General features: G+C 36.3%; 1 protein-coding gene across 1 annotated transcript; it reads left to right on the top strand.

The window, feature by feature from the left end:
• Positions 1–3,047: 3,047 nt before the first annotated feature.
• Positions 3,048–25,119, top strand: LOC138328461 (uncharacterized). The gene is given in 14 exon segments (XM_069275271.1): positions 3,048–3,071; positions 4,295–4,471; positions 4,864–4,992; positions 5,519–5,631; positions 9,072–9,271; positions 12,874–12,996; positions 14,811–15,095; positions 15,718–15,854; positions 16,087–16,239; positions 17,167–17,358; positions 17,834–18,007; positions 19,242–19,298; positions 19,300–19,322; positions 20,012–25,119. Coding segments are annotated over 13 exon segments (2,004 nt in total). The 5' UTR covers positions 3,048–3,071; positions 4,295–4,310; the 3' UTR covers positions 20,269–25,119.
• Positions 25,120–26,102: the final 983 nt, after the last annotated feature.

A 26,102-nucleotide genomic window follows, 5' to 3' on the forward strand; every position in this document is an offset into this window, starting at 1 on the left:
TAGCAACATTAATGCAAACCCTTGAAATACGTGTAAAAAATTCAAAAGGTCCCAGGGGCCTGTGCTGTGGCCAAATCAAAGTTGCCCAGTAGAGGTGTATGACAAGGTTCCCTTTTTGATCCAAAAAGGTATCAAAATAATGTTTAATGTCATAAAACTGTATTATTTTCTGAAAAATATAAATAATTACATATTATGATTACAAATATGTAGGCAAAATGTAACAAATAAAATTTTGGTTACATTTTTAAGAAAGAAAATGTCGAAATTTTCGGTATTATTTTCGGCCATGTCAATTATTAACAATAGAGATTTACCCACTTCCAGTTTGAGTGCACCAAAAATATTTTCTAAAAAGTTGGCTCATTACCTTAAGTAAATAATGTGAAAATTGCAGAAAAATTGGGGACCGGTAAATTTGTCGTTTAAAGTGAATAGTCGGGCAAAGAAAACCAGTCTAAATGCGTTCATTGGCCTTCCAAATGTTCTCACATATTAATACGACGGCCAAGTTCTGCTTACGTTTCCCAGTTCTGACCATTGAAATAAAGTAAAGTTGAAAGCATTGAAAGCGAGGCTGCGTGGAAATGTAACCACAGACATAGTGAGCCGGGAGGACGTTTTATGTTTCCTATACTTTGAATTAATTTCTACGTACGCAGACAGATTTTGACGAGAAAGCTTATTTTTCTATTCCATAAGAAATTATACTGAATACATTCACACCATTTTTACCGACTTTAGCCATCCTTGCCCGACTGTTCACTTTAAGGGTTATAACATAGTAAGGTCTATTTTTAGCAGTTGTACTTCATGGTCACACCAAGGCCCTTTTCAATCATAAAATTGAGAAAACAAAGAAAGCAATTTCTCAAACTTATTTAATACTCATAACTTACATTAAATGTAAAGTAATATATGATTTTATAACCTATATATTGTAGAATAATCAAAATATTGAAGCACAAAAACAAAGTATTTTGGAATTTTAGGGCATTATCGTTCACTTTTCAAGCTAGATGATGATTACAACTGCATTCTCAGGAATATTCTTTTTTTACAGCTGAAAGGCATGTAAAATAAAAGAATAACAAAATTTAGAAAAAAAAGTGGGAGTAGATTATTATGTAAGAGAATCAAGTTTTTACCAATTTTCACACATCTAGTATGTAAGTACATTTACCGGTATGTATATTGTTGTTGTTTTTCAAAATATTGTACTTCAAAGTTTTGGCAATGGCATCAAATCACACCATTACAAGTTTTTTGTTTAAAAAACCAAAGACAAATTAATATGTTTTTTTTTTTATTCAAAATTGTATTAATTTTACTATATTAAGTATTTCTTAGCAGTTTAAGATTTAGATTGTTCAGAACATTTTGTGATCAATCAACTGAAGTTTAATTTTGAGTTTTTGAATTTTCTGCAGAATTTTCATGAATTTCATGAAGATTAACTAAGATTTTTTTTCAGTTTAAAAACTAACAGCATCTTTTATGGTTAATGAAACAGTCAAAAGTTTTTGAGGTCCACAGGTTTTTTTTCATAATTAGCTTTGTGTATCGTAAACACATCATACTATCAATCAAAATGGCTTAAGGTTTATCATTTCGGGTATTAAATTTTGATTTTATAAGAAATTTGGTTATCACAACATGAATTATAATGTCAGAGGGAACCAAATGAATTAATTTATATGTGACACAAAGCTAAGTAAAATAAAGTATTTGTAATACACTGCATCTAAATGATTTCCAGTTTGATCAGACAACCTCATTTCCTGTTTGACTGTTTCTTCATTATCTCTGTACGATTAATACCATATCCGCCAATTATAATTTTTAGAGATGTTTTTGTTCATAAAGATAACTTCAGAATTATAATAAAATTCATATAATTCTAAACTCAAAGTCAGTTTATATAGTATGGAATAAAACGGTTTCATCGTCACACACTCTTTTCCACTGGGATATACACCATGTATATGTACTGTGATCGAAGCCTTTCTTTTGTGTCTTATACGCAGTAAAGCTATTTAATTTTCTATTTATCTAATAATACTATCACGGAATTCAAATATGATTATTGATTTTCATTATTAAAACTGCTACATTCAGTTAGTTGTTTTGCAAGATTAAAAAAGTATTTTGCATTAATGTATCCAAATCTAAAATGATACATAAATGAGTTTCCCGACCAAATTAAACTTAAAATCTAAAAAACAATATAATATGTAACAATGATATGATTTACATTTGTTAGCATGAATCAACATGAATGTTTATCTATCAGAAGTGTTAGCCCTGCAAATAATTGAATTACTGTAGGTTTTGTATCATGACTAATGTAACCTGGTTAACTCTTCCCTTTCAAACCATACAGTTACTTAATCCCATTTTAATCACTCTCTTCACTGTAAATATGCTCTATAATTGCAAATAAATCATTAGAACAGGCCATATTAGTGAAGCTACTTCAAATGCAAAACAGCTTATTGTGGTCAAAACAGTCTACTGGGAGTTTGTAAAAAGGTAAAGGGTCATAGTAAAAACACACAGTCTACTGGGAGTTTGTAAAAAGGTAAAGGGTCATAGCAAAAACACACAGTCTACTGGGAGTTTGTAAAAAGGTAAAGGGTCATAGTAAAAACACACAGTCTACTGGGAGTTTGTAAAAAGGTAAAGGGTCATAGTAAAAACACACAGTCTACTGGGAGTTTGTAAAAAGGTAAAGGGTCATAGTAAAAACACACAGTCTACTGGGAGTTTGTAAAAAGGTAAAGGGTCATAGTAAAAACACACAGTCTACTGGGAGTTTGTAAAAAGGTAAAGGGTCATAGCAAAAACACACAGTCTACTGGGAGTTTGTAAAAAGGTAAAGGGTCATAGCAAAAACACACAGTCTACTGGGAGTTTGTAAAAAGGTAAAGGGTCATAGCAAAAACACACAGTCTACTGGGAGTTTGTAAAAAGGTAAAGGGTCATAGTAAAAACACACAGTCTACTGGGAGTTTGTAAAAAGGTAAAGGGTCATAGTAAAAACACACAGTCTACTGGGAGTTTGTAAAAAGGTAAAGGGTCATAGTAAAACACACAGTCTACTGGGAGTTTGTAAAAAGGGTAGTATTAATTAGGGTATTTTCAGAGATGTCTTTTAGGGTATTTTTAGGTCACCTGAAACAATTAAATTTGTGTGTCCGTAAACAATTTACAATTTCGACTTCTTCTCCGATACTGCTTTATCAATTTTCAGAGATATCTTTTAGGGTACACGTATTTTCAGGTCACTGAGACGTGTGTCTGTTAACAATTTACATTTTCGACTTATTCTCAAAAACCGCTGCAGCAAATTCAATGAAATTTTGTGCAAACCTTCTAGGTCATAAGGCCAATCAAGATGGTGAATTATATGCCCCCATGAGGCTGTGGGAGGGGTCAAAAGGGGTCAAAATGGCTGAAGTATGAAAAATCTTCTCCACTTGCAGATGTAGTAGAATTGAATTCTCTTCTTAGATTTAAAGTTCTCAAGGCCCTCAACAAATAATGTGAATTTCATGGCCCTGGGATCAGATTACTGCTGGAGATGGGGTCAAATTTACTATAGGTTATAGAGGAAAAACACAACACATTATTTGCTCAATTTTAATAGGAAATGTAACAGATGTAATGGGATAAAGTACTCTTCATAGATTAATGGTCAAATTCATAAAATCACTGACAGACTCCAAGATACATAGTGTTTGTGTTTATACCGCTATGTCTTTGCTTCATTCTGTATCTGAACTCAGGTGACTGTTAAGGCCCATGGGCCTCTTGTTACTTTAATGTTTAGTGAAGATTAGGCCTCAAAAAGGGGGTGTTTATGAAAATGAGGCCTCAATCAGAGGGAATGGTCTTTAAAGGGATTGGGTGGGGAGCTTTTTGGGTCAAATACAGTATATGATATTCATATTCTCAAAAAGGGGGTGTTTATGTAAAAAAGGGGCCTTAATAAGAGAGAAAAGAGTTCATTGGGGGCTTTTTGGGTAAAAAAAGAGTGTGTTTTTGAAAATGAGGCCTCAATAAGAGGGAACATTGTTCTTAGAGATTGGGGTCTTTTTGGGTCAAATACTGTTTATCAAATTTACATTTTCAATCAGTATTTGATAAAGTGTATGTGGTCAGAAGTACTAAAATGTGAAAGAGTTACATATAGGGATGGGTGGGTATACACTAATTTGGTAGAATATGGTACATAGAAAGAATGAACTTATTCAGGAGAATCGGGTCTTCATCTCAGTTTACAATATTTCAGCCTGGAGGACAATTTCATGGATGCCCCTGGTAGGGACATGGTGTCTCTCAGTGGAAAAGGGGCCAAATATAATCCTTGGAAACCCTTGGTTACCATGGTGAAAGAGATTGACAATGACGTCCACTTTCTGCCTGTGTTGTGGAGGGTGCAACTTCACCATCTAAATATTGCTTCTGGGTAAGGTTTTTTTATCTATATTTGACGTTGTCAATTACTGTAACATAGTTAGAAATTGAATGTTGCGTCTTTCAGCAAGGAATTGGTTATGATATTTTTGTAATGCATTTGTAGCTAGGTAACCCAATGTATGTTACACACAAATGCCTGTAAAACCAATAATTACACATTTATTTACATTTTAGCAGATGAAAAATGAAGCTAACTCCAATTAAAGATATAATGTTGGTTAATACACTATATAAAGTTACCTGTAAAATTTGACACCAATTTTTGTTTGAACATTATTCTCATTCTTTACGAAAAATGGTTGACTTTTTGATTATGATTTCGTTATCTTGTATAGGAGCTAAAATTTTAGTTGGTGAACTGAATCAGTTTTGTATTTCCAGTGTTGGCTTTGAAAGTGACCTTCGTACCAAAACACTTGACCTCCATTTTGATAGTAGCGGGTATTTGACAGGAAACATGCAAATGTTTCTACCTCCAATTAGAAGGATCCGTCTCAATCCATACACGGGGTATGTTTAAAGAAAAGGTGGCATCATCTAAGTCACTACGGGCAATAATTGAACATAGTCAAAGATAAATAGAATCTTACATGGGTCTGTGAACTGGACAGATATCTCAACACTCGAGTTGAGATATCCCTGTCCACTTCACAGACCCATGTTTGATTCTTTTTCTCCCATACTTAGTAGAAAATATGATGAAATTCCACTTGGTTTCCCCAGTTACTCCGCATGTATTGATAATGTTACGTTAATGTGTGAGCTGTCTTACACCCCCGTGTGTAAGATAGAGATATCTTTTCCCTAGCAACCACGAGATATTCTGTGAAGTATGGGAGAAAAGGGTGATGAAGTTTATAGCGGTACATTGTTCTTATTGATATCAACTTAACAATAGCAATAGGTGTTTTCTTTTTTTACATAAATAATTTTTGTGACATTCTAAATCTATTGTATTTTGACATATTTTGACATTGTTTAGTTTACCAGTTCGGATATCTTGATCAAATCTTATGTCCTTTCTTTCACCATTCAGGACTCTACAGTTCGATCAACACAAGAGTCCAACCAAAGTATTCACAGCCTGGGATAGCACAGTTGTTACAAATAAAGGAGTCTGGGGTGATCGACCTCAGAGTCTAGCTCCATGTAAGTTTGTATATACTGTAGGAGTCTGTGGTGATCTACCTCAGAGTCTAGCTCCATGTAAGTTTATATATACTGTAGGAGTCTGGGGTGATCTACCTCAGAGTCTAGCTCCATGTAAGTTTATATATACTGTAGGAGTCTGGGGTGATCTACCTCAGAGTCTAGCTCCATGTAAGTTTATATATACTGTAGGAGTCTGGGGTGATCTACCTCAGACTCTAGCTCCATGTAAGTTTGTATATACTGTAGGAGTCTGGGGTAATCTACCTCAGAGTCTAGCTCCATGTAAGTTTATATATACTGTAGGAGTCTGGGGTGATCTACCTCAGACTCTAGCTCCATGTAAGTTTGTATATACTGTAGGTGTCTGGGGTGATCTACCTCAGACTCTAGCTCCATGTAAGTTTATATATACGGTAGGTGTCTGGGGTGATCTACCTCAGACTCTAGCTCCATGTAAGTTTGTATATACTGTAGGTGTCTGGGGTGATCTACCTCAGACTCTAGCTCCATGTAAGTTTATATATACGGTAGGTGTCTGGGGTGATCTACCTCAGAGTCTAGCTCCATGTAAGTTTGTATATTCTGTAGGTGTCTGGGGTGATCTACCTCAGACTCTAGCTCCATGTAAGTTTATATATACTGTAGGTGTCTGGGGTGATCTACCTCAGAGTCTAGCTCCATGTAAGTTTATATATACTGTAGGAGTCTGTGGTTATCTACCTCAGAGTCTAGCTCCATGTAAGTTTATATATACTGTAGGAGTCTGGGGTGATCTACCTCAGAATCTAGCTCCATGTAAGTTTGTATATACTGTAGGTGTCTGGGGTGATCTACCTCAGACTCTAGCTCCATGTAAATTTATATATACGGTAGGTGTCTGGGGTGATCTACCTCAGACTCTAGCTCCATGTAAGTTTGTATATACTGTAGGTGTCTGGGGTGATCTACCTCAGACTCTAGCTCCATGTAAGTTTATATATACGGTAGGTGTCTGGGGTGATCTACCTCAGAGTCTAGCTCCATGTAAGTTTGTATATACTGTAGGTGTCTGGGGTGATCTACCTCAGACTCTAGCTCCATGTAAGTTTATATATACTGTAGGTGTCTGGGGTGATCTACCTCAGACTCTAGCTCCATGTAAGTTTGTATATACTGTAGGAGTCTGGGGTGATCTACCTCAGAATCTAGCTCCATGTAAGTTTATATATACTGTAGGAGTCTGGGGTGATGATCTACCTCAGAGTCTAGCTCCATGTAAGTTTATATATACTGTAGGAGTCTGGGGTGATCGACCTCAGACTCTAGCTCCATGTAAGTTTATATATACTGTAGGAGTCTGGGGTGATCTACCTCAGAGTCTAGCTCCATGTAAGTTTATATATACTGTAGGAGTCTGGGGTGATCTACCTCAGAGTCTAGCTCCATGTAAGTTTATATATATTGTAGGAGTCTGGGGTGATCTATCTCAGAGTCTAGCTCCATGTAAGTTTGTATATACTGTAGGAGTCTGGGGTGATCTACCTCAGAATCTAGCTCCATGTAAGTTTATATATACTGTAGGAGTCTGGGGTGATCTACCTCAGAGTCTAGCTCCATGTAAGTTTATATATACTGTAGGAGTCTGGGGTGATCTACCTCAGAGTCTAGCTCCATGTAAGTTTGTATATACTGTAGGAGTCTGGGGTGATCTACCTCAGAGTCTAGCTCCATGTAAGTTTATATATACTGTAGGAGTGTGGGGTGATCTACCTCAGAGTCTAGCTCCATGTAAGTTTATATATACTGTAGGAGTCTGGGGTGATCTACCTCAGAGTCTAGCTCCATGTAAGTTTATATATACTGTAGGAGTCTGGGGTGATCTACCTCAGAGTCTAGCTCCATGTAAGTTTATATATACTGTAGGAGTCTGGGGTGATGATCGACCTCAGAGTCTAGCTCCATGTAAGTTTATATATACTGTAGGAGTCTGGGGTGATCTACCTCAGAGTCTAGCTCCATGTAAGTTTATATATACTGTAGGAGTCTGGGATGATCCACCTCAGAGTCTAGCTCCATGTAAGTTTATATATACTGTAGGAGTCTGGGGTGATCTACCTCAGAGTCTAGCTCCATGTAAGTTTATATATACTGTAGGAGTCTGGGGTGATCTACCTCAGACTCTAGCTCCATGTAAGTTTGTATATACTTTAGGAGTCTGGGGTGATCTACCTCAGAGTCTAGCTCCATGTAAGTTTATATATACTGTAGGAGTCTGGGGTGATCTACCTCAGAGTCTAGCTCCATGTAAGTTTATATATACTGTAGGAGTCTGGGGTGATCTACCTCAGAGTCTAGCTCCATGTAAGTTTATATATACTGTAGGAGTCTGGGGTGATCTACCTCAGAGTCTAGCTCCATGTAAGTTTGTATATACTGTAGGAGTCTGGGGTGATCTACCTCAGAGTCTAGCTCCATGTAAGTTTATATATACTGTAGGAGTCTTGGGTGATCTACCTCAGAGTCTAGCTCCATGTAAGTTTATATATACTGTAGGAGTCTGGGGTGATCTACCTCAGAGTCTAGCTCCATGTAAGTTTATATATACTGTAGGAGTCTGGGGTGATCTACCTCAGAGTCTAGCTCCATGTAAGTTTATATATACTGTAGGAGTCTGGGGTGATCTACCTCAGAGTCTAGCTCCATGTAAGTTTATATATACTGTAGGAGTCTGGGGTGATGATCGACCTCAGAGTCTAGCTCCATGTAAGTTTATATATACTGTAGGAGTCTGTGGTTATCTACCTCAGAGTCTAGCTCCATGTAAGTTTATATATACTGTAGGAGTCTGGGGTGATCTACCTCAGAGTCTAGCTCCATGTAAGTTTATATATACTGTAGGAGTCTGGGGTGATGATCGACCTCAGAGTCTAGCTCCATGTAAGTTTATATATACTGTAGGAGTCTGGGGTGATCTACCTCAGAGTCTAGCTCCATGTAAGTTTATATATACTGTAGGAGTCTGGGGTGATGATCGACCTCAGAGTCTAGCTCCATGTAAGTTTATATATACTGTAGGAGTCTGGGGTGATCTACCTCAGAGTCTAGCTCCATGTAAGTTTATATATACTGTAGGAGTCTGGGATGATCCACCTCAGAGTCTAGCTCCATGTAAGTTTATATATACTGTAGGAGTCTGGGGTGATGATCGACCTCAGAGTCTAGCTCCATGTAAGTTTATATATACTGTAGGAGTCTGGGGTGATCTACCTCAGAGTCTAGCTCCATGTAAGTTTATATTTATTGTAGGAGTCTGGAGTTATCCACCTCAAATTAAAACATTAAGACATACTAATGTCTAAGATCCCACTGGCATACCAAACCATGTGAGCAATTCTGGGCCTCTGGGCCTCTTTTCTTTATTGGTTTATTTTACAACCAATGTAAAATTGTGACAACAGGTGTATTTGTGATACCAACAATGTTAGAGGTATACAACAGCAATGGTATCAACGTACATTTGGTGCTGGGACAAAATGCAGGGAAGTCGTTTAATGGATCTCTGACCTGCCTCGATATGGCAACTTTGATCTGGACAGGTCCAAATGGGGAGAAGGCTCGATTGAACATCTTCAAACTCCTGAGAGAACACAGCATTAAGGTAGCTATGTAAACTCTGATTTTTATAACGGTATTATTTCTAATTACCTACAGTAAACCAGTCTGCGAATATACATAAGTTGGCTGTCAACGGGTCTTACTAATAATTGTGCTTGCATATATGTTAAATACCAGAGAAACATTTGAATTCGCTTTTTCATTTTCTTGCAAAATAATATGCAAATTTCCTTTTGCTAAAATGTAAAGTTTTCCACAGTAATTAGCATATAGTATGTTTTTGTTTTATATTGGAAATTGACTTTTTAGGTCATCTGACCCGAAGGGTCAGGATGACCTATAGTCTTCATGTTTCGTCCGTCGTCGTCCGACGTCCGCTGTGCGCCGTCCGCCGTGCGTAAACTTTTCACATTTTGAACTTCTTCTCAAGTTCTATGAGTGCGATTTAGCTGAAGCTTACATGAAATGATCCTGACATGATCCTGACAAAGTGTGATTATTTTTCGGGTCAATCCAAAATCCAAGATGGCCGCAACAGCCGCCATTTTGAAAACAGATTTTGAACTTCTTCTCAAGTTCTACCGGTGCGATTTGGCTGAAACTTGCATGAAATGATTCTGACATGGTCCCGACAAAGTGTTGTTATTTTTCGGGTCGATCTGAAATCCAAGATGGCCGCCACAGCCGCCATCTTGAAAACACATTTTGAACTTCTTCTCAAGTTCTACCTGTGCAATTTGGCTGAAACTTGCATGAAATGATCCTGACATGGTCACGAAAAAGTGTTGTTATTTTTGGGTCGATCCGAAATCCAAGATGGCCGCCACAGCCGCCATCTTGAAAACACATTTTGAACTTCTTCTCAAGTTCTACCGGTGCAATTTGGCTGAAACTTGCATGAAATGATCCTGACATGGTCACGAAAAAGTGGTGTTATTTTTCGGGTCGATCCGAAATCCTAGATGGCCGCCACAGCCGCCATCTTGAAAACACATTTTGAACTTCTTCGCAAGTTCTACCGGTGCAATTTGGCTGAAACTTTCATAAAATGATCCTGACATGGTCACAAAAAAGTGGTGTTATTTTTCGGGTCGATCCGAAATCCTAGATGGCCGCCACAGCCGCCATCTTGAAAATACATTTTGAACTTCTTCCCTTGGGCCTCTTGTTTGAAATAAAATTTCTTGAAAGAAATTGAAAATGATCCTGACATGGTCCTGACAAAGTGACACCATATATAATTAATTTTACTATTGCCAAGGTAGTCAGATGACCGTTAAGGCCCTTTGGGCCTCTTGTTTATATTGAGGTAATGGATGATAAGTATTGAATTCTCATGATTTTGTGATGGTATTGCCTTGAAGTGAAATCTTATTTTGAACTGTCAGCTTCCAATACAGATCTGTTGTAGCCAAATCCAATCAGTTCTATTGGTTCAATTCTTGTTACATCCAAGATGCAAAACCTGAAATTTTTAGGTCACCTGACCATAGGACATGATGATCTATTGTGATAGTATTTTGTTTGTCGTCGTGCATGGTCCATTGTGCGCTGTCTGTTGTGCGTCGTGCATTGTGCGTAAACATTTCCTTGTGAACTACTCCTACACGTGTATGAGGTCTTATTCCACCTGATTACATTGGGTGGATATGCGACCTCCTATGAGATCCGTGTGTCCTCCATGTTGCTGGCAGCGCCCGGTTTTTTGTTGCTGGGTTTAAACGTATCTAAGACAATTTAAATGGCAAGATATATAAACGATTACTGATTGACTTACTTGTTGATTATATATTAATCCATTCATGCAAATAATTTTGTATGACACCACCTATATATTGTTAAATCCGTGTTAAATCGTATGCAAGTCGATGTTCTCAATTCTACTGTCACTAAAACGTTATGGCTACTATGGTTAATACAAAACACAAAATTTAAATTTAGCGAAACGCATAATGGAAACGAGGCTTACTTCGTTCCGCTTGTTTTGCGTACACAGTTAGACAACTCCTAAATTTCATAAAACCTCAATATTCCTATTCAAATTAAGAATGGCGACCAATTCAAGTGAAAATACGATGAAAGTTATAAGAAATGCATTTATCATGGCTTCTTGGACTAATTTGTCGGAAATGTCTTGCAAATATGTGTATTTATGATATATAAATCCAAAAAGGTAGGTGACAACATATAAAATGTGACGTTTGATACATTTTACATCATTTTGATCAGCTGTGGCCCAGCAACATGAATCAATGGCCGTGCTCGTTAGAGGTCACACGACGCAATGTTAAAAGTATCTTGTCGTGTTAACCTCTAACATTGTTGGAGTACTTGTGAACTTGATAATTGATAACTTTAGTAAATATAAACTTAGCTTAATGAAACTTTGTATGTACACTAACATTGGGAATATATCAAACGAAATCGAAAATCAGCTTAAATGGACTGTAACTTACAGAGTTATTGCCCTTTGCACTAATAAATTATTGGACCTTGTGAACGCGATAACTTGAGTAAATATAAACCAAGCTTACTGAAACTTTTTATGGAGACTAACATTTGAAAGATCTCGGGCGAGTTTGAAAATCAGCTAGATTTGAAAGTAATTTATGGAGTTATTGTTCTTTGCATTAATAATTATCATTGGAACTTGTGAACGCGATAACTTGAGTAAATATAAACCAAGCTTACTGAAACTTTTTATGAAGACTAACATTTGAAAGATCTCGGGCGAGTTTGAAAATCAGCTAGATTTGAAAGTAATTTATGGAGTTATTGTTCTTTGCATTAATAATTATCATTGGAACTTGTGAACGCGATAACTTGAGTAAATATGAACCGAGCTTAATGAAACTTTGTATGTAAAATTGGAAAGATCTCGAACAAGTTTGAAAATCAGCGTGATTTGACTGAAATTTACGGAGTTATTGCCCTTTGCACTAATGTTCATTTGAGTAAATATAAACCGGGCTTAATGAAACTTTGTATGTAGACTTATTTTAGATCTATGTTCCTGATTTGTGAACAAAAGACATCCGTTGGTTAGTGAATGACATAACTAATTTGTATCAAATGTCAGGTGACCGTTAAGGCCTATGGGCCTCTTGTTCATTTAATTGTCATCAAAATATTTTCTTTGTTGAAAGTATTAATAGTTTAAGAAATTCTATAGAATGTGTATTTCAATGTATTACATGCCAAATTTATTATTAATACATATTTTATACCCATTGCATTAACATGATGATAGGAAAAAAATCACTTTTCATATTCAAAGTGTATCATTCTATGGATGTCGCCATCTTGGAAAATTCCAAACACATTTCAATATATGGTGCCATATCAATTAAGTACAACTGGTATGAAATTGCTAAAGGAGGGCACGTTTCCTTAAACTGATATATTGATGTGTAGATATGATGAACTCGATCTAAGTGGAGAAAATTGTCCATATTACAGGAATGCAAGTCAATTTCTCATGCTCAATTTAATAATAAAAAAAACCAACCTAGTACTTGAATTAGAGAATGAGCAGAAGTTAGTTGATTTATGCAATCTTTCAAAATGCAAACACCCAATGAGAATACATAATATATTGTATTAGTGGGTAGATATGGTAACTTCAATGTTAAATTCATATTGCAGGAGGCCAGGGCATATTTGCTTACTCTATATAAACGACAAGGTACCACTAACGACCAGTCAATTGAGGATGGACAAACTTTAATTGATTTATGCATAGAAAAGAACCGTTTGGTTGAAAAAATGGCAAGTATACCTTTATTCAAATAGTACTATAATTTCCTGTATATTGCCTTCGAATTCGGGCTACACAATTTTTACATCAGAATTTTTTTTACATCTGGTCAAATTCATATGCATGTCAAATGCAGGCCTACTTGTAAATTCATGTCAAATGCAGGCCTACATGTAAATTCATGTCAAATGCAGGCCTACATGAAAATTCATATCAAATGCAGACCTACATGTATTTCTGTAAACATGCTTAATTTAAAAAAAAACCATGTGGACTACACTTTGTAAACTATATTTCAGTACTTTCAAGGGTTTTCTTTCGCATTTGAAATCTATTTTCAAGCAATTACTATGTTATTGTTAACTTAATTTATATGCCTCTAAATAAACTTGTATGATTTTTTCGAATGAAATCACAAAATCATAATTAACTCATATGTCATTAGTATAGTTATCTGTCATTTATTTTACAAAACGATAGAAAATGCACGACTTTAATTTGCTTTTCGTTGGTTATAGTTTGATGCCGGTAATACACAGTTTTCTTAAGAGCGACCAGAAAAACTAATGTCATTTTGATCTGTCCAAAATGCCCATCATCCGGTTGCCGGTTTTTACACGGCTTGGGCAGAGCAATTAAGTCTATAGCTTGTTAATGTTAAAAAAAGAGGTGTGAAATAATTAACCTATAACTGAAGCCCTTTATAAGCAGTTGAACAGACAACACATGCATTGTTTGTTTAGGCTGCCATCTTGGATGGGTCATAGTAATATACAGTACCGGAAATAGGTATGAAAATATCCTCGTAAACCTGAGCTACTCTAATAAGAGACCAATCTCTATTAAGAAACCACTTTTCAATTTTCCTTGAGCGGTCGCTTAAGACAGATTTGACTGTATACTGCCAGCATAAACTTTAGTTTTGAATGTATACATTTTGTTTTGTAAAGAGATTTTGTATTTGTTAGATTGGGAACAACATGTTGAGACTTTCAGTGTTTTGTCCAATATGATCAAATCTACCGGTACGTTTTCATAATTTTATCGGCATAAATAAAATTCAAATATGTTAATTTGCCTGCATTAGCTAATTTGATCAGATGCTTCATTTCATTTGAAATGAGAAAAATACTATGCTCAAACAGTGGTGTAACGAGGTGGGAAATAGGATTGGTGGGAGTTGTGCTCAAACAGTGGTGTAACGAGGTGGGAAATAGGATTGGTGGGGCCGGTGGGAGTTGTGGGAAATAGGATTGGTGGGGCCGGTGGGAGTTGTGCTCAAACAGTGGTGTAACGAGGTGGGAAATAGGATTGGTGGGGCCGGTGGGAGTTGTGCTCAAACAGTGGTGTAACGAGGTGGGAAATAGGATTGGTGGGGCCGGTGGGAGTTGTGCTCAAACAGTGGTGTAACGAGGTGGGAAATAGGATTGGTGGGGCCGGTGGGAGTTGTGCTCAAACAGTGGTGTAACGAGGTGGGAAATAGGATTGGTGGGAGTTGTGCTCAAACAGTGGTGTAACGAGGTGGGAAATAGGATTGGTGGGGCCGGTGGGAGTTGTGCTCAAACAGTGGTGTAACGAGGTGGGAAATAGGATTGGTGGGGCCGGTGGGAGTTGTGCTCAAACAGTGGTGTAACAAGGTGGGAAATAGGATTGGTGGGGCCGGTGGGAGTTGAGCCCAAACAGTGGTGTAACAAGGTGGGAAATAGGATTGGTGGGGCCAGTGGGAGTTGAGCCCAAACAGTGGTGTAACAAGGTGGGAAATGGGATTGGTGGGGCCGGTGGGAGTTGAATCTGACTCTATACAGTATTTGTTTACATTATTCAGTGGATAATTGGAGAAGTACAGACCCTGCACCGATTAAGAACAGACCATGAAAGAAAACTAAAAGAAAGAGAAAACAGAATGAAGAAGCTGTATGAACCAAAAAAAGGGAAGAGAGCGAGACCAGTTAAATTTGTGTATGAAAAATATGAAAAACCACCCACTCTAAAACTGGAGTACAAAGCTCATCCAACCGAGTACCGTCTGCTCCTCGACAACCTGTGTGTGGTAGGGGATCGACTTACCTTCACAACACGGATGGATAGCACACATTTACCATACTTATGGGTGAGTCATGTGTGGTTCTCCTACTAGTTTTTATCCTTTGATTCACTTTCGTTGCGTTTTTAGTGATCTACACCGGCAAAATTTCCTTCCCTGAATTTGACAAGAATTTGTGGTTAAAAATCTGACCTGAAATTGACCTAAATGGAGCAGAAAAGTCAGTTCCAGGTGAAAAATTGATCTGAATTTCACCTGAATTGAACTGAATTTCACATGAAAATTAACTAAAATCAAGTTCTGGTCAAATTCCTGTTAAATTCTGATCAATTTCAAATGAATTTCAGGGAAAGATTTCTTGGCCTGAATTTCAGGTTTGGAAATATTGCCCGTGTATCAACAGAGAGAGAGAGAGAGAGCTGATAAAAAATAACTTTAGTGATGACATTGCTGTTTTAAAGATATGCTCCACCACCAACATGTCTAATTTTCATGCCTTGTCGGTCAACAGTCAAAACCCTTTTCCCAAGGAACTGTTTCCCGAGGCTGATCTTGTCTACAAATTTGAGTGACAATGTTTGTGAAATTTCATAATTCACTAAAATATAGCCCAATGAAAATAAGTAATTTCACAGTATTTCATGAATAAACATGATTTAAAAGTTGACTTATGAATTTAATTTTTTAGGTCATTGATCTGACATCTAAGGAAGCTTTCATGGCCTGCACAGCTCCTCTTTGCCAGAGAAACGCATTCATCCCATTGCCAGTCCGCAATCAAGTTTGTTTTACTGTTCCAGGAGCGAATATCCTGCTTCATCAGTCGTAAGATTCAAGTTTATCTTTGATGAAATCTTGAACAATTTCGATCAACATCATCTTTCCCATCGTATGAAATCCATGCATAAACAGTACATGTATAAAGCTTAACTAGCTTAAAACCCTATGGATAACATTATGATTTGTCTGTCTACCGTCAACCATTGTTAACTCTTATTACAACCTTTTGTAAAATAAAAAAAAACTTGAGGTTCCATATAATACATTTTTATTTCAGAGCATCAACCAAGTTTGAGATCATAGATATTACAAAGAAAGCAGTCATTGGGGGATATATCCAATGTGATCCAAACAGAGTGACAGCATGTTCCGATATTAATGGGGTGTTCACATTTGGTAGTCAGCTCCTGGGTATTACCTTTAATAGCAGGTAACATTTCAGCGTTTTATTATTAGCTCTTTATTTGGTGGAGTCAATGCTTTAGTTTATAAGATTAAATTTGATGGTTTGTTAAGTTTACAACTTTATGATAACAAGGATTTAAATGGAGACGTTGCAGCTGATGGCTATTTTGTTGTACTCTATTCTAGGTATTAACATATCTGTCCTATCTGCAACACTTACCAAATTGAGGTATATAGAACCACATTTATCTCAGGGAGATTCAGATAGTGTATTCTTTACGCAGAGGAAAAGGGGATCATCTAGCATTTTCTTTCCCCAGTAGGAAATCTGGTGTAATAGCTAGCAAAGTCTTTTCCTATGGGAAAATGAATAGGGGAGTGCGTGATCAGCTAGCCTTTTCTTTCCTCGCAGGGACTATCAGCTAGCCAATTCTTTCTCCAGGAAAAAATACAAGTAACTATAGTAGAGAAAGGGGGAATCAGCTAGCAATTTCTTTACCCAGGGAAACTTGAGTGGGAGCAGGGAGGGGAAAAATGGTCTGTTATAGGGACTTATATTATAAGTATTTGTCTTTATAAAGTTAAGTATACATACAATGTAAAATACATTAACATGCTGAATTTGGCTCTATATAAGCGTCCCTATCCATCCTAACGGTCCCATCCATCAAAACCTCACATCCATCAAAGTGTGTTGGACTTTAAGCTTCTTTCTTTTTCAGATTGATGTATGGCTTACTCTGTAGAATAACTTCATGAACTTCATAATCCAAATTTGTTTCTATTATGTACCCCCCTTCAATTTCTTAAGCGCCCTGGGCACTTAATGGGTTGAATACATTAATTGTGTTATGAGTTCGCCATTTCAATTATAACTTCACTTGAAATTTAGATGAAATTTTATAAAGGTACGCCTGTGTTACTTGGAATAAAATTGATTGAATAATTTCAGAATCTGGAGCTGGTGTTCGCAAAAGGGAGAGAGGGAGTTTGACGGAGAATTTACTGGTGTCCGTGACCTTGAACTCATAGGACGTGTCCTTGTGGTCAGTACGGACGTGGGGATTAAGTTTTGTAGTGTACCTAAAGACCCTGATCATGTCTTTGTTTCACTTCCTGTCGTCCTGTCGGCTAAATTCAGTGGGTGAGTTGTTTTATAGTACTAAGCTACCATAAAAACTTGTAAGGGTGCTATCAATGCAATAGAAGTGTTATCCAATGCTTGGTTTTAGAGAAGAAGTCGTTTATATGGAGATAGCCAGATTGACACTTTGATCCCGACCCATCAGGCTTGCGAGGGGTCAGCCCCACCATTTGTACAATTTTGAATCCCCACACCATAAGGATGCTATCAATTCAATATAAGATTTATTCCAAATGTTTCAAAAGAAGCCCCTAAGACATAATTATGCATTGATGAACATTATAAGAATGATATAGAACTGAGTTTTCAAGAACAAAATTTGTATTAAATATTTTGTCAGGAGAATGTCCAAATGGCGTTATACTCAAGCTTTTTCTATGAATCAGGATTCTTTAACAAATCAATTAAAATCATTATACATTTACCTGTCATTATTTATTTTGAAATTTCAAAAATTCTCTTCAAATTGATGCAGGACCCCTCTCACCGTGAATGATGAAGGGTCAGCAATCTGCAACTCTCGAGAAAAAATCAAAGTTACCGGTACCCAGAGGGAGTTTCGGGATGGGAAGGAAGTTTACAGAGCAGCGCTTTGCCTTGACAATATAACAGTTATATTGTTGGTACCAACAGATGTGTACGGGCCAAGGTATGATTTCTTTCAAGGTTTGAATACCGTATTTGACCCAATAAGTTTTCATGTCCCTATAAGCGCCCCAATCTGCTTTTGAGGCTTCAATTCAGTAGCCATGGCATAATTAAGACCAAATCTATCAAAATTGTATAGGTTTGCAATAATTTCGTCTTATTAAGCACCTTTTCATTTTTTCAATTTTGTAAATGCCATGGGCACTTGTTTGGTTGAATACAGTAAATAACTTTCTTATTGGACTTGTTTAAAATGACACAGATGTAATTTCAACATAAAAGATAATGAAAATGAACTAAACCCATATATATTTTGCCTCTGATTAAATACCATCGCTTTAACAAGAAATTAACCCGACACCAGAACTTACTATTGGTTTCTTGTACCAAACACATAATGTGCTTGATAAATGATGAAATGCAAATCATTGTAAAAATGATATCAGGTGATTTTCAGCCTGTTAAGAGGCCCCAATTTTATCAAAGTTTTATAACATACATCAATTTTTGGTGTCTCAAAAAAAAAGTTTAAAGATTAAGTAATGCAGAAGTTAAACTTCAAAATCTTAATTTACCTTCCTTAACTGTCGTGTGATTTCCTAGTGGAATTTCAATATAGGAAATTGCTCATTGATGAATCTCGTTGGACAGGCCCTGTAGTCATATTCTTCAAATATACCTTGGAATCAGAGATCACTGAATAGCTGTTTACTACATCAGGAATTTGTTGATAACCCCTTTTCATAGGCATAATAATTATCATATTTGGATGTGGGGGAGGGGGGTGTAAACGCTCTATTACTCACATGGGAGGGTCCCTCATACTCTAGATTTACAATATAATATAAATTCATTTCAGTTAATGCAAGGTTTACCACATTAATCAAATATGAAAAAATATGAATGAATGAATGAATGAATGAATGTGGACATAAGTAGATATTATAAGCATACATATTTGAGGTCTGAGAGTAGTTAGAAAGGAAGAATAGAATGAAACTAATGTAATAAATTTAAGTCTAAGGATATTTTGATTGCGATGAAAGGTATGTGTGATGTGTGAGAGCCCCCCTGTGAGGGGACATTATTTATATATGAAGGCTGACCCCAAGGCCCCAACCCTGGCAGCCTTCAAATGATAGAGATATGTCTGGGGAATATAGAATGTGTTTTTTGTTGTTTTAAAAAAAAAAAGGCAACCTTGTTGTATTTAGTTTTTGTATCTAAATTTTCAGGGAAAGCGCACCGCCTATTGAGATTCTGATGGCTGTTACCCTCCCTGGTTATGGTACAGTCGTGTTTCATCAGTCAACAGGGTAAGTCAGCTGTACAGAGTGTAGATCTATTCACCAATGTCAGACAAATTGGGAAAAGGTCAGGAGTTTTGAAAACCCGGCAGATTGGGTTTTAGAATTGTACCTGCTGCCCTCATCTCATGATTGTAAAAGGCGGATATAAGAGATCTTATCTTTTCTCTTCTTTCTAACTGACGTTTTTCTGTCAAATTACCCCATCTCAGTAATTAGTTCCCAAGGTACTTAAAAATTGTAACAATGGGGTATTCTTACAAGTGAATCAAAATGTAAGTTGTGGAAAAAAATGTCAGCTATATTTTAACCTTTGTGTACTTGTGTCACATTAATCTGTTACAGTAAACATGTATATGCCTTTTATCCTTTGAGACGCATTGTGATGTTGTGATTCACATGTAAAAGACTCGCAAGGTTCATGTAATATGAGATACAATGCTGATGTTAGAGGCATCAAATGTTGTAAAACATTGTTAAATTCATGGGATGGGGGCATTTATAAAACTTCTAATCCTTCTCCAGAGAAAGGGAGGAGCACTTATAGGGATAGGGGGAGGGGCACTAATTACAGCAATTATGGTAGATCGTTAATAATATTGTAATTTTGTACCTGGGCTAATGTTTGTGCAGTTTGCTTGATTAAAACTGCCTTTGTTAAAATCATAACTTATCTTTTGGTTTCAATCTTTCATTAGGTGGGGTGTTACTTGGATGGACACACCACAAAAAAAAAGAAGAAGACTACAGAGAACACCTGTTCCAGGTAGATTACCAGGCCAGACTAATTGGCGTGCTGCCGCTCCTCGGATACGGACCTCGCGGCTTCTTACCTGTGTACCTACCTGGTGACGAGGATATACAGTCCAAACACCCAGGGCACGGCCAGCCCGGATGGTATGTGTTCATGAGGGATGGATACGAGGGCATCATAGGGATCAAGCTCAATGGATAGGAGAATCATACGGACATGGTACGAGGGCATCAAAGGGGTCAAGCTCAATGGACAGGAGATTCATACGGACATGGTACGAGGGCATCATAGGGATCAAGGGCATTGGATAGGAGATTCATAGGGACATGGTACGAGGGCATCAAAGGGGTCAAGCTCAATGGACAGGAGATTCATACAGACATGGTACGAGGGCATCATAAGGATCAAGCTCATTGGATAGGAGATTCATACGGACATGGTACGAGGGCATCATAGGGATCAAGGGCATTGGATAGGAGATTCATACGGACATGGTACGAGGGCATCAAAGGGATCAAGCTCATTGGATAGGAGAATCATATGGACATGGTACGAGGGCATCATAAGGATCAAGCTCAATGGATAGGAGATTCATAGGGACATGTTATGAGGGCATCAAAGGGATCAAGCTCAATGGATAGGAGATTCTTAGGGACATGGTACGAGGGCATCATAAGGATCAAGCTCATTGGATAGGAGAGTCTTAGGGACATGGTACGAGGGCATCATATATAGGGATCTAGCTCATTGGATAGGAGATTCATAGGGACATGTTACAAGGGCATCATAAGGATCAAGCTCATTGGATAGGAGATTCATAGGGACATGGTACGAGGGCATCATAAGGATCAACCTTATTGGATAGGAGATTCATAGGGACATGGTACGAGGGCATCATAGGGATCAAGCTCAATGGATAGGAGATTCATAGGGACATGGTACGAGGGCATCATAAGGATCAACCTTATTTAATAGGAGATTCATAGGGACATGGTACGAGGGCATCATAAGGATCAAGCTCATTGGATAGGAGATTCATAGGGACATAGTCAACGTCAAATCCCTGTGTTTCAGGTACAGAGAACAATGGTTGTAAATCAGAATTTATTTTTGCTCACCTGGCCCCACGGTTGTGAAACAGACTTTACTCTAAAACCGTCTTAAGTTTAGACTTAGCCAATCACAAATGACGTTACAAAATGTTGACAACAGTTCCATTGACAACAAACTTTTTTATGTCATCTTTTGTCTCTGTTTTTCTGTCATATGATATTTTTTACCTGATCCATGATTTCAACATATCTATTTGACAAAATATCCATGTTTATATAAAATTTCATGTATATATTCCTGTTTTATTTTAAGATACAGGTATCCCATGCTTTTGATATTTATTTTTTCATAATTCCCTCTCTTGGGTAAATACAATGTCATGAACAACCAGTAATTATTACTTGTGAAGTTGAGTTGACATTTAAATAATGCTTTGAACTGTATAGATTCTAATATTCCTGTGGGTTTTAATTTCGCTAAATGCACGGATTTAACCTAACTCGCGAAATTTAAAACTTTTCAAAAAAAATTTTAAAAAAAAAACCACATTACCCGGTACATCACCTGAATGATACATTCAAAGGCTACAACAGTGATTTGTGAAAATAAACCACTTCAAATATATTGACAACAATAAGTCGCAATTTTTTACACTCGCGAAATTACAACTTCGTAGTGCATGTACATGTATATGTGTTTACACATTGAAAACTGAACAAATGATGCAATTACAAGTATTTTTTGAAGTATGCTCCATTTTATTTTTGTTTACTATATACATTTTTTGTTATTGTATTTTAATTCATTTCTGCATTTTCTGATTTTTTTAACCTTCAAATTTTTTGTTATGAAATTACACACATTCAAGGTCATTTATCAAGAATACCACATGTGTGTGTGGTGTTTTTTTTACATTTTTTAAGACAAGGACAATATGACTTGCTATATGAGTAAAATATATAAAGATTATACTCACATAACTACTCACATAACATGAGAGTTGACAGGTCAGTCGTTGTTTTTATCGGACATTATTTTGCTGGCTGTGAATGAATTTCTTTATTAATGAAAAAGAGGTAGGCATTTGACATTGTTGACTGTTTAAATGAAATTTAAATGTTTTATATTGTGACAATCCCAACTTTGAAAATGTAACCCTCATCATCAGGTACATCGCCAATCAGAGGTTACACACAACGTAATGTTTCAGAAGTGTCTCATTGTTTTATTCCTCTAACATTGTTGGAGTACTAGTTCACATACAATTGTTAGGTTACTTGCCTCTGAATAGGATAATTGCAATGACAGGGTAGTAGCTGATGGCTATCTAAACAAACAGAAATAATTCTACATCCTGATCTGTAGAAGATTTTCTGGTTTATATTTCTTTTAGGGTTTTGTTTTATGCGTATATTGATGTTTTTTTCATTTATAGTAGTTATTTGTAAACATGCATGACGATTTGTGTATTTGTGGTTATGCTTATCAATAATGTATCCATGCATTTGTTTTGATAGAAATTATGTTGAATTTTCAAAATTAAACCTCTCTGTTAGCAATATTGAAAAAATAGATTGAATGTGTTTAATTGAGGAAGACAACCACAAAAAGGAATAGTCTAATCAGCCTTATCGACCAACTCTTTAGAAAGAGATCACTTTATGATTGTCTGAAATGATGAATAAAAAACATAATTTGATTTAAAGGTCATGATACCTTCTTTGTCCCATCCTCGATATTCCAGGGGTTCTGATCACTTACGATCTCTACACCCCTGGACTATCTCATAGTAAAACTGGAGACAACAGAATAAAACAGGTAATTTAGTCCTTTGATGTACATCAAAAGAACCGTATAACGGTACACTGTGGTTGACTGTGGCTTTGAAGTTGGGCGTCGCTTTCTCTGTAATCTTCAAATTAAATCTTTGCTGGCCTGTGATTGGTCAAATGTTTTCCGCTGAGTTGCCTTCAGTTTTACTGTGAGATAGTCCAGGAGTGTAGAGATCGTAAGTGATCTGAACCCCTGGAGTATCGAGGATGTCTTTGTCCCTTAAGTGGTCTTTATAAACTGGTTTTACTCTTTAACTGAAGCAATATGGTTGATATTGTGGTTTATCACACTTTTGTCTTTGATAATGAACGTTTTGCCCATGCGATACTGGTGCTGTCAACGCCGTCATATCATCGCCCGGGCTGATATCACATTATGACGTCATGATGTGATATCAGCCCGGGCTGATCCGGGCTGATATCAGTTATCGGCCCGGGCTGATATCACGTCATCCGAGGTTTTCACTCCGGATTTTAGAGTTGCCGCTTCAATTCAGTTTCATGCAGACGATAAGTTGGATAACGGATACAATTTTCAATTTCAAAATAGCTCTCGGATAAACATATTGAGACAGATATCAGAAATCAGAAATAGTCTATTTCATAATTATTTTACTGAAAATTTTGTCTTTTAAGTAAGATCAGGTCGAAATGAGTTTGTCACATTGCCGAAAACAAAGCATTGCAATTCATATTTATAACACAAAATAACGTATTTGTTGTAAATGAAATCAACGACATGCGTTTGTCAACAAGAAGAGACGCAGGAATAAATTAGACAGTTTAATAGTTTAATTTTCCCGTCGAATTCATAATTCCTGTCCATTTTAAAACTGATCATTCTGAAATGAACCCGCTTTGCTGGAATTTGTTGAAAATGGTCAATTTTTAAGTGATAGTTAGCCTTCACAAGGCTCTTGTTAATTTTGCTAAAAATACATTTTTCAACTCGTTCATTTAACCGGGGATTATGTATTTGTAAAACATATCAATGTAATGAAGTTTTTCCACTGTTTCAACATTAAATTTGCCTACATTATGGCCAGTTGAATATCGGTCATTGATCAATGCGTTTTAATACACGTTTTTAAATTGTTAAAATTCTGTTCTCTTTTTATTCAAAATGTGTGATAAAAAGGTTATGATATGACAATTTTGATATTGCACCCTTTATCAGCCCTTGACCTGATATCAGTCCTCAGGCCTGCGGCCCTTGGGCTGATATGGCGGTCTCGGGCTGATAAAGGGTGCGATATCAAAATTGTTATATAATAACCTCTAATTATTTTGGGGATGAAATGATAATAAAGTAATTAAAAGTGACATGAAAAGGTTGGAATAAAATACTAATTTAATGTTGTAAATCTAATTAATAAGATAAATTTTTTAAATGGTTGTTACTGAACAAATTATTTAATTTGATATATGTGTATGTAAATCCATATTGGTAGACATAGTCTCACCATATTGTAGTTAATCGTGCTGTTACACAAAGAAATGTTTATCACTTTTCTAATAAGGAAATGAGAGAAAAGATTGAGAATTACCTGTTATATATTTTGTATAGTGTGATGTATTTGCTGAACCACATGTTTGACCATTTTTATACATGACTATATTCCAATTTACATGTGATATATAGACTGTGATGAAATATATATATATATATATATATATATTTTATTTTTTTTTCGTAATTTTTTTATTTTTTTCAAATTTTGTAACACATTTGACATGACAAACGAGGACACTTTCATTCTTCACATACACACACATACACCTTATACTATCAAATATACACACAGAGAGACGAAAGACAAAAAAACAACAGAAAAGAAAAACAAAGAGAAAGGAAAGAAATAGAGAGAGAGAAAGAGAGAGAGAGAGAGAAAAAAAAAGATAGATAAAGGGGAGGGGTAGACAGAGAGATGGTATTTAGAGTGGCACGTACAGTAAATCAAGATCGAAGACATAAGAAGTTATATAGACAAAACAAAAAGATGATAATAATGAATAAATATATAATGATAATTTTAAAAAAGTAATAATAAAAAATATATTTTGATTTTAACACATATGTATATATCATTGAAACTGACCGTCTGTATGAATTAGTGTGAGTTCGGCAAAATGTCCATTTCTTAATAAAATAATTTATATTGAACAGTGAATTGTTATTGTTTTAGAATTTAATTAGGATGATTGACATTAGGGTATTATTGAAAAAGAAACTGGTATTTGACATCACAGGGACCTGACACGAATTTCTAACCAACAGTAATTATATATTAAAGTGGATGTGGCGCAGTGGTAGAAGGCGCAGCTATGTTTGGCTAGGTGATTGGGTGCCGTAGATCGTGAGTTCGAGGACCAGATAGGGCACGAGTCAATAAATTGTCATGCTTTGTTAAATTTTGTTTCTTTGATATATATAATATATCATATAAAATACTGTTGGTTAGAAATTTTTTCCAGGTCCCTGTGGTTGATATCAGATCTGCAAAGTGCAACACCAGTAAGTAGTTGGGATAATTAGAAGATCATTTATTTACTTGGATAAGTCACTTTCGATTAACTGTTTAAAACATTAGTCAGCCCACAATATTGGAAAAAAGTAAAAGGTATGGAAACCATCGAAAGGCTTAAGAGAAGAGCAACACAATTAAATGCCAGGGTTCAGGAATCTAGTTTCCATCTCAAGAGACTATGAATTCCTACATTGTCTTGAACAACTTTGCACATGACAGATGGAAGGTCAAGAAAGTCGTATCCGATAGAGACTGCTTACAAAACGAGATATCGCCTCAAAATGGAGATGAATAAATATTCGTTCGGCTTCTGAATGATTGATACTTGTAACATTCCATCTTAAGTTACAATACCGGTGACAACAGTTAAAGAATACAAAATCATTGACCTGAAATTCAATTACATTTATGTTCCCGATATGCTTTGGTGTGTAACATGCATTGGGTGTTCTAGCATATCTATCGCGCACCACTGGATATGCTAGAACACCCAATGTTGTTACACATCAATGCATGTCAAAATATGACAACCAATGCTTAATTGAATGGGAAATGACGTCAGGAATAGTGATTAAATGTACGTAAAATTTCCACGTGGGTAGTTTACTATGACCACTGTAAA

The sequence above is a fragment of the Argopecten irradians genome, chromosome 7 (assembly GCF_041381155.1).
Source record: "Argopecten irradians isolate NY chromosome 7, Ai_NY, whole genome shotgun sequence".
NCBI classification, from domain to species: Eukaryota; Metazoa; Mollusca; class Bivalvia; order Pectinida; family Pectinidae; genus Argopecten; species Argopecten irradians.